Source organism: Trachymyrmex cornetzi, unplaced genomic scaffold, assembly GCF_001594075.2.
Source record: "Trachymyrmex cornetzi isolate Tcor2-1 unplaced genomic scaffold, Tcor1.1 scaffold482, whole genome shotgun sequence".
Lineage (NCBI taxonomy): Eukaryota > Metazoa > Arthropoda > Insecta > Hymenoptera > Formicidae > Trachymyrmex > Trachymyrmex cornetzi.
The window spans coordinates 1,173,010-1,183,917 of NW_017299641.1; the positions used below are offsets into that span (position 1 = coordinate 1,173,010).

The 10,908-nt window shown below is 34.4% G+C and overlaps 1 protein-coding gene across 1 annotated transcript; it reads left to right on the forward strand.

Moving 5' to 3' along the window:
* The first annotated feature begins 1,246 nt into the window (after positions 1–1,246).
* Positions 1,247–9,715, forward strand: Jarid2 (Jumonji, AT rich interactive domain 2). The gene is given in 13 exon segments (XM_018513833.1): positions 1,247–1,619; positions 1,796–1,965; positions 2,388–5,892; positions 5,994–6,219; positions 6,352–6,504; positions 6,818–7,016; positions 7,103–7,251; positions 7,800–8,106; positions 8,310–8,716; positions 8,840–8,938; positions 9,060–9,362; positions 9,457–9,543; positions 9,707–9,715. Coding segments are annotated over 13 exon segments (5,700 nt in total). The 5' UTR covers positions 1,247–1,533.
* Positions 9,716–10,908: the final 1,193 nt, after the last annotated feature.

Consider the following 10,908-nt stretch of genomic DNA (forward strand, 5'->3'; position numbering starts at 1 on the left):
GAGAAGAATCGACTGTGATTGGTGGACGATACTGGCAGTGGTGTAAAAAATATTTTTACACCACTGCACTTATCGTCTCGCTGATTGGTTGCTGCTTCTGCTGCCTAACGCTTGACTGCTCCATGTGTCTGCACTTTAAAGCCAATAAGCTAATAGGCCTGTTCTTTTTGGCTGAACTGTTGCAAAAATTCAGCCAAAAAGAACAGACCTAATGGCATATACAAAAACGTTTATGGTGCATTCACACGCAAGCATCAAGTTCCAAGCAGCGGAAGCAGCAACCAATCAACGATTTTTACAGCGGTGTGAAAAATTTTTTTCACACTATTGTAAAAATCGTTGATTGATGATATGACAAAGAATGGCTGCGTTCAGCAGAGAAAGCAGCTTTGCAACTGTTGTAAAATTCTTCAATATGATTGGTCTTGCCCTTAGTTCCTCATTGGATCTAAATGTATAAACCAATCATATTCAAGAATTTTACAACAGTTGCAAAGCTGCGTTCTTTGCTGAACAGTTTTGCAATCGTTTAGTGATTCTTCGCTGAGATAGGCCTATACCTTTAAATCTAAAAGTATAAAGCGGGGAGCACAGACTCTTGCATTACGCATAACACGTATTGCATAAGAATATGTACCAATCGAAGTTCTCCGTTTCTTTCTCTTCCATGTAATAGAGAACTCTGGTTGGTTCAATTTCTTATGCCTCATGTGTTATGCGTTATGCAAGAGTCTGTGCTCCTCGCTTAATACAGAAACTGTGTATTCCGTAGTGCATGGTTTCTCAATGGCTGTATTCAGCGTACTCAACTTGAGTGAGCACTCGCTGCTATTGATGTATTCTTCCAGATATAAAATGCTGATTGCAGGATGATCTAAAAGAATATACCAATAACAGCGGGCGCTCACTTAACGGTTGAGTCCGCTGAAAACAGCCATTGGTTAATATTTTTATTCATTGTTCCCTCATTCGTTAGGTGCATTCGGTACTACAACCGTTCACTGAGGACTCAGTGAGCTCTTGGATCTGATTGGCATATTCCGTTAGATCTAAAAATATAGACCAAACAGATACAAGAGCTCACTGAGCGCTCAGTGAGCGGTCGTAGTACCCAGTAGTGAATACACCCGTTGTTCCTTTGATTGTGCGGAGGACCTAAATCTACAGCTCTACCTTGCCGTAGTGTATTAACTTGTGTCATTTTCCTGTTGACGATTCCATTATTCCACTATTCCAGTCTGTTCCAGCCGGTGCACTGTCAGCAGTGTCAGGACGAACTAGTATGAACGTTCCACAAATAATCTAGCTTAGTTGGAGCGGTTTGATTTTTTTCATGATGCGCGTTATAATTAGTGCGATGGCAATAATTTTTATCGATCGTCAGGAATATTGGTAAAACGAAGTGGAAAGCGGAAAACGGAATCAGTTCTTGCGCGAAGAATGCGTTTAGTGTGCAATATGCTCTGAACGTACAGTGAAATAATAAAGGAATCACAATTTCGTATTCATCGATATTTTAGTTCCCATCTCAGAATGGTTTTGAGTCGCAACGATAAAAGAAAAAGGAAGGAGGGAGATCTGGTGGACCTCATGGAACCACTTTCGGAATCTCCGAAAAGGTAACTCACTTTTCCATTACCATGTAATGTTTTTAATGATAATAACTTCTCAAATTGTAAACAAAGTATGTTTCAAGAAGTATATAATAATACATGGGTTTAATCATTCTGTGTGTTTGTAATAATTTTTTAAAGGTTTGCCATTATATATTAAGTCAACATAATTATTCCAACAGGACCAAAGTTCATGCACAAAGAAAATTTGCACAAGGTGCGATCACAGTGTTTAATACATCACCTACACCTATTAAGGACAAAGAGAAAGCTAAACCTGCTGCAATCACAGAATTAATAACTCACAAACGACCAAATACGGAGGATTTTTTAACATTTTTATGCTTCAGAGGTTAATCATTTATGAATAATATCGATATTTTTATTTAAATCAATAATTCTTAGCCAAAAAGTTGTGACATATTCTAAATCAGACCTGTCCAATTTGAGCTTCAGAGCCAAAACGCAAAGCCATCGACGCAAAAAAAATTCAATGTAGGTCAGATTTCAAGGACACTGTAGTGCTGATAAACGTCAATCGGATATATATCAACACTCCACAGTCCCCAAAATTTTACTCACACTGAATTTTTTCGTGTCAATGGCTTTGCGTTTTGGCTCCAGAGCTCAAATAGGACAGTTCTGATCTAAATAATGAGACAAGATGCTAAATTTTAAGAGATGCAAAGGGATGAATTTCTCTCTCTCTCTCTCTCTCTCCCTCTCCCTATTTAACATGTACTTTAGATGACAAATTCTTTTTTTCAAATTTAGGAACATCTATTTTGCCACCTAATTTAAATTTTTTCAATACTGGCAACAAAAAAGAGAAACAAGGATCTAAGCCAACTAAAACTTTTATAGAGAAGACATTGTCCTCTACTAGTACTTTCATAGAAATTCAGAAGCATGAAAATACATGCCAAAAAAATATGACGAAAGTAAAGCCTATTGTTTCGAATAAAAAAAAAGTGACTAGTGCATTGCACAAAAGTATTACCAAACTTAAGACGACTACATCTACGGTTCAAGCACTTAAAAAGAAATATCAGGAACAACGCCTTGCTAAGCAAAGAATCAAAAATAAATTTAAAGCTACTTGTGTTATGAAGACAAGATCATGTACAGAGAGATCTATGTTGAAGGCTGGTCTTAAGTTGGCACCGCGAAAATTTTTACCTAAAATCAAGACAAAGAGGCATGGCCTAAGAAGTAGTGTACTGCCAGAGAAAACCAGTAAACCTCTATCAAAAGCAAAAGTTACGTTACCCAAACCAAAGAAGAAAGTCAATCTAAAATCGAAAAATAGTGATACTTCGAATATAGATGCGTCATCCGAAGAAGACAATGACGTCGATAACAATCAAGGGGAAGAATTACATATGGAGAAATCAACATCGCAGATAAAGCGAAACATACAAAGAGGCATCCAAAAAAAGATTTGCACTAGAAGTAAGTCAGAGATGAGGAGAGTTACAAGATCGTCCAGTGGCATAGTCTCTTCACAAAATCTTTCCAGAAGGCCTACCAGAAAAACAAAGGAAGCAGCTGCTGTATATATGGAAATTCTTGGGAGAAAACTAGTGAGTCCGGATTTAGAAAATGACGATAACGTTTCATTTGAGAGCTTTCCCGAGCTGCCAAATGCTCGTAGAATAACGCAAACGGAGAATGAGCTTAAAGCCAAAGTGAAACAAAATAGTATCAAGACTATTATTAAGACCAAGGATTCTAAAGTTAGTTCCTACAATAGTAACACAAATAAGCGATTGGATAAAAGCAAAAATAATAAACTGATTTTAAAGAGCAAACGTCTGATGAGGGTACAGAAATATTGTGAAGAGGATAGCGATGAAGAATCTGAAAGCTCAATAGAAACGAACAATTCGAGACCTATTACCAGACAGAGTCTTGGAAAGATTGATAAACCAAGCAGGAGCCTTAGATCATCCTCCAAAAACACAACTATACAAACAACTATACAAAGTAACGTAAATAGCAAACCCAAGACTCAAATTCAAAATTGTGTGAAATCAGTTAGGGAAAAATTTGTGATAAAACGTAAACGCGAGAAAAATGTATGTAAAACGTCGTTGGATAAGATTAAGCAGAAGAGCCTTAAAAGTAATCAAAACGAGAAGGGGGAATCAGAAGAGGAGACGTTAGGAATGCTGCTCAATAAAATAAAGAAGAAAAAAGACGAGGAGGAAGAGGAAGGGCAAATCCCTGACAATGTCAACAATCTGAAAGATAAAAAGGCAGTTTGCAGCGACGTACAAAAAACAGTCGATCTGTCGAAGGTATCAGACGATGAGGAATCTTTTCGAGGGTTTACTAAGAAGGCGATATCAAAAGTTTTGAATTCATGTCAGACGCATGCCAATGTTAATTTACTAGTCACAGAGTCCGATAAAAAGTTGAATTTACCCAAAACATTGGAAGTATCGCAAACGGCGCAAATAGCGAATCAAAGCGCCATTTTACGGAAAAATAAAGTAGAAACATCATCGATCAAAGACGATTCCTCGGTTGCAAATCCGCTGAACGGTGAATGCGATTTGTCTGTGCCGGAAAAATCTGTATTGGATTTGTCCGTCAAAACCCAAAGCTTATCGTTGCCATCTGTAGAACAAACGAGCAAAAAATGTAATCGCGAAAATGAGGTTTCTTCCTCAAACCTTATGCCACTGTCTACTCTGCACACAAGAAAAGAACGAGTGAATATGTCGACCGAACAGATAGAAAAGTGGTTGAACGAAAGTTCGTTTGCCAAAGAAGAGAGCAAGCTTGAAATGGAAAACGTTTCCAGTTTTAGGTACGATTCTGCAGAAAAGTTAAAGGCGGATGTCTCGCATCTGTCTATTTCGACGAAAATCCAGCATTTGGTACGCCCCGTCAACGTTACACTTTCGAAATTATCGGATAAGACGAATTTGAAGGATCGTATAGGGATACACAGCAAAAATGTGATACCGGTAACATCCGATACCGGTAATATCCGTAATACCGGAGTGAAGCAACAAAATGCGACAAATGTTGACAAAAATAAGAGCACTATCGAAACGAAAGAGATTGTCAAGAATAAAACTGGAAAAACGAACAAAGATACGTCTTTTGCTGAAGATATTAACGACACTGTGTCTAAAACGGATCAGAACTCCGTGGTGGATGATGCTGTAGAGAAGAAATCGCCGACGGAGAAGAAAATATTTCAACCGCGGAAACCTTTTTTGCCCAAGGTTAAGGAACGTAAAACTGTAATACCGAATGCGAACGCATTTTCGCCAGAGAACGAGAGCAGCGTTTACGCGTTTGAAAGTGACGCCGAAGTTCCCGTTAGCACACCCTTCCGAAGAAAGGTCAGAGATAATGCAAAACATTCGACTGCGGTAACACCATCACCTACAGAGACCATAATATCTGAGTCCAAAGTAATCGCTAACAAATCCAGTTTGAAGGATTCTGAACCATTGGATAGAGAGGAAAAATTGTCGAACGATTCCGTAACGACCGTAAAGAAAGAACAAGAGTCGCAAGAACCGAAGAACGTAGCAAATACAGATACAGGCGTGAGCAAGTTTGAATTACCCAACAATTTTGCAAACTTGACCACTGTCCAAGTGCTACCACTCGACAAACTCACGACAAGTTGGAGCAACGTAAATTGCAGTGCTTCCATAGCGGTCCAGGTGAATCTCGACGAGACCACGCAGGAACACGAAAACAATACGAGTCAACAGAAAAGTACCGAGATATCTACTCAAACCGAAATGAGTAACGAGAATGACGACGACAACGATGGACATCTATTTTATATTCCGTTACAGGCTGTTACGAGAGGCGGCCCAAATCTGGTGCAAGGTCAACAGCTAATACAGGGCGTGGCTGTTAAACTCGGTACGGAAGGACCGACCGGCCCTAATCAAAGAGTGCTCCTTCGAGCTAAGTTGGTCACTAAGCCACCGTTATCAGTGGCACGTTGTCCACCGATAGGAACGGTACAACCGACAACGCGTACTCCGCCTAATCCTGCAACAACGACAGTGGAACAGCAAATACCATCAACGTCAATGACCGCAACTGTATCAACCACGATAGCAAGTATGTCGAACATGGGGATGCAATCAACGTCATTGGTGAAAAATGAAATGCCAGTGCCAAGTCTGATTCGTCAAAATGCCAGTACGATCATAAATAGCAATTCAGCTGAGAAACACACAAAATCACCTAAGTCTAGGGAAAGAAAAGCTTCTATAGATTCGACTAAAAGCGGGAAGAGGTAATATTGAACATTATATTTTCGAAATAACATAAATAATATAAGTGTGAAATTATGCATCTTGTTATACACTTTTATCACGTTTGATAAAAATCTTTTAGGACACAAATGAAATGCAAACAAAAGGGATCGGAACTGTGCTCTTCAAGCAATAGTACGACGTTTCTAGGCGCGAAAATCGCGAATGATGAAGCTCGCGTGGTCGAGGCGCCAACGTTTCATCCGACAGAGAAAGATTTCCAGGATCCATTGGAGTACATAGATAAGATAAGGCCAATCGCTGAAAAATTTGGAATATGTAGAGTGGTACCTCCACCAAATTTCAAGGTAAATATCGCAGAGAGAAAGTTCTACTAGATAAGTTATATATATATATATATAAAACATACCTATTATATATACTGAATATATGTTATTTTAATTACATCTTACAATTTTCTCTTTTTTTTTAATTTTTAGCCAGAATGCAAGGTGTCTGATGATATGAGATTCACCGCTTATAATCAATATGTACATCGCATGCTACACAGATGGGGTCCTAATGTAAAAGAAATGATGGCTATCAAGAAATATTTAGCTACTCAGAGTATTACTTTGACTCAACCACCATGGGTAAAATTATTTGTGTATATATATATATATAATTTGTATGTGTGTGTGTATTTACATATATTATTATTTTTAATAGATATTGTATAATTGAGAAAATGTGAAGATCAACGCTTACCAATAATTAACTTTTTCAGATTGGTGGAATGGAGGTAGATTTACCTCACTTATATCAAACAGTTCAAAGCTTGGGTGGATTGAAAGAAGTAATTGAGAAAAAAAAGTGGCAAAAAAATATATTATTAATATTTTTAATAGATATTGTATAATTGAGAAAATGTGAAGATCAACGCTTACCAATAATTAACTTTTTCAGATTGGTGGAATGGAGGTAGATTTACCTCACTTATATCAAACAGTTCAAAGCTTGGGTGGATTGAAAGAAGTAATTGAGAAAAAAAAGTGGCAAAAAGTAGCAGATGGTATGAAAATTCCAAAATCAGCACAGGATCGTGTTACTAAACTAGATGACATTTATTGTAAATATTTATTGCCATATGATACATTATCCCCAGGTATATTTTATATAATAAATAAGTTTTACAAAGATATCGAAAAATTTATGCTCTGAATTATTTATAATTAAAAATAATTTGTTTAGAGGAACGTGGAAAGTTGTTTGACGAAGTTGAAACTGAATGGACAAGAAAAGAAAGCAAAGCCTTGCAAAGGCAAGAAGTGTCATTCAATGATAACGATGAGGAAGAGGATGAAGATAGTTCTGACGAAATTGAAGAATGTATCGTAAAAGTACGACAAGACACATTAGTTGATTATTATTTTTATTTTTATTATAAGATGTAGAAATATATATATATTTTTATGTGCAACTTTAAAATTTAATTCGAAAGAATTTAATCTTTTATTTGAAACAAGTTTGAAATCTATTAAAAAATCAAATTTTCAAATATTTTATAAAAAATTTCCATCAAAAATTTAAAAAATGTATTGGAACTTCCAAGCCTCATAACTTGAAAAGTTCTTAATAAAAAACAATTTTATTAGAGTGTTTTAAAAAGCTTTGGAAGTAAGCTATGTAATAAAAAATGTAATGAAAAATGGAGAATTCTATTTATAAAATTCAAAATTAATTTTACCTGACCTTATAACGACGCCATTCAAGGTCAAAGTGGTACTTACTTTTTATATTTCCCTTCGGAACAAAACCAACTTTTGTTTGAAATATTTTTCCTCCATATTTTTCGAGATATTTGCCTAGCAGATTAAAATGAATCACTCTGTATATACATATATATATTTTTACGTATAAATATATCTACATTTGTGTTATATCAAAGGGAAGAAACATGCCATTGAACGCTTTTTACCGAATTGCCCGTAATACTCAACGTATGTGGTTCGGTGAAAACCAACGAGGAAATGAAACCGAGGGTGCTTCCGCCAACGAGGTAGAGAGTGCATTTTGGAAACATGTTGCCGAGAGAAAACGTCATGTCTGCGTACATGCAGCAAGCATTGATTCGAGCGGTCGTGGATTTGGATTTTCTGTTGCAAAAAACAGTCCATTTGCTAGACATCCTTGGAATCTTAAAGTTCTCACTAACAATCCTGGATCAGTATTAAGAGCTTTGGGTCCACTAATGGGTATGCAACTTTCATATATATATATATATGCACACAATATATATCATGATCAAGATATTACAATTATTATAATTATTTGTATGAATGGAGGAAATAAATAACAAACGACAGTTCAACAATCCTCATTTTTTAAACCTTATTTTATGCTTTTTTCAATAAAGGTGTATATAACATTTTTATACAAACAATGTCGGTGTTTCTAGGTGTGACCGTACCAACATTGCATGTGGGTATGTTATTTAGCGCTTGTTGTTGGTATCGTGATCCGCATGGTCTACCATGGATAGAGTATCTACACACAGGTGCCAAAAAAATTTGGTATGGAATACCTGATGAGCATAATAATAATTTCCGAAAAGCGCTCTCGAAAATGGTACCACAATATTGCAAAAATAAGACTATATGGTTACCTTCTGATACTGCTATGGTTCCGCCAGAATTATTAGTAAGCAACGATGTACCATTATGTCAAACTGTGCAAGAGCCGGGACAATTTATAATAGTATTTCCGAAAGCGTTCACATCAAGTATATGTACTGGTTATGTTGTATCTGAAAGCGTATATTTCGCACAACCATCCTGGTTAGAAACTGCAGAACAAGTATTTAAGGTATATGTAACATAAAATTTTTCGTATGAGATTTTTAGCCATTTAATTTTAATTACAATTTTATTATTATTATTTGTATATAAATATATATTGTTTGTATATATATGTATATATTTTTTTCAGGATATACAAGATAGTTGCGAACCTTCTATCTTTTCATTTGAGAGATTGTTATTTAATATTATTAATGATACTAGATCACACATAGATATATTGAAACAGGTAGGAATAAATTTATGCTGTAATTATTAGATTAATATTAAAGATTAAAATGTGAAGAGTCATATATTGTCACATAAACTTTTAAGTTACTTAGCACTACATTATAATTTTATATCTTTAGATATTGCCGAGTGTAATAAAGATTTGTGAAAAAGAATTAAATTATCGTAAACAGCTGGAAAGTGTAGGTCTTATCAATAGAGAAAGATTGCCTTTACCAGTTAGTGGAAAAGGAAAGAAAGGGAAAAAGGTGAAAGATGATGATAGCGACTTTGAATGTGAGACATGTAGAGCTAATTTGTTTGTCTCTTTGGTAAATAATTCGCAAGATGACAGCGTTTATTGTTTGCCGCATGCCTTGCACTTAATTAGTTGTAAGAAGCAGGTTTTGAAACATTGTACTCTCATGTACACGTATGATGAAGTAAGTACAACTTGTTCTAACCAATTAATTAGTACGTCATATATACACTATACACAAAGTATAAACTAAGATTATCTTAATTTATGTTTATTAGGACGAATTAGACGAGTTGATTCACAAACTGGAAAACAGAATTGAAGCCAAATCTAAAAAAACTAATCAAATAAAACAAAATAAGTAAGAAAAATAAATCTGTTATTTTATTTATAAAAGATAAAAGTGATCGTTATTTATTAACCAATATTAGAATAAGCATTGCATAACTAGCAAATATGATCGCATTGTGTCTTACTTGTTATAATAGAAACTGATTTAATAAAATTTTTTTATTTATTGCATAATAGATAAAATGACGATGAATGACATTATTTATAAATAAAAATTTCATGTTATATGATTTGGTCCAACTCTTTCGAGACAATTGTCATGTATGTCAAATTACGAGATTTCGCGATACTTGCCTTTAAAGAGTTAAACAATAAATATGTTCATATTTTATTGTTGGTGAAAATTATATCTAATATATCTGTTGTAATTTACTTGTAAGAAAATTGACAAATTATAAACTTATAATTCTTTAAATTTATCATAAAACGATCTTATCTACTTCTCTTATTTACGATTAAATTAGAATTGCAAAATAGTAACTGTTTGAATAACATACGATTCTTTTACAATTATGTACTATATTTATTAAAGAGATATATATTTCAAATAAAACTTTGATAATAGAAAAATTAGGATATATTCCGAAATACAAAATAAATTATTTATTAACAAACCTGTGTCCGATTTGTTTATTAACTAATATAATATATGATTGTTGACATATAGCGCGCGAATTCGATTGGATGCACTCAGTGCGCATTGATGCATATTAAAGCTATCGTACATAAATTGATGTAAAAACATGTGTTTAATACAAATATAAAAATGGATTAAATTCTGAATACATTTTATTATGCTGTTAATATATATATAAGTAATATCTGTATTTTGTAATTCGAAATATTTGTGTATAGTCTTTTCGTCTTGCTAAAAAGACAATCTAAAAACGATTTCTTTTCATCATCTTTTAGATATTTTTTCGCTTTATCGGAAAGACAACTTAAAAAAGACCTCTTTCCGTTATCTTTTAGTATTTTGTGCTGTCTGGGTATGTGCATAAGATTAAAAAAAATTTATTAAATAACTCATCATATTTGACACTTAATTAGTGCGTTTAAATTTATTAATTGTGCGTTCATTATTAAAAGATAAATATTGAATTATCATTATATTTTGGACGTGTATTCTAAAGTAATGTGCGCGTGCACATGCGCACCAGTCCAGTATTGATAAAAATCATGTTTTAAACATGTTTTTTAATAATACTGTTTAAATCATGTATAGAACATTAAAAATATGTTTTAAAAAACACACAATGTTTCGTTCTTAAAAAAAAAACATCTTTTGTCAATCCTCACACACGCACGCATGCACGCACATCCGCCCACTCGCCCCTACACAAACACACACACACACACATACTCACACACACAATTTA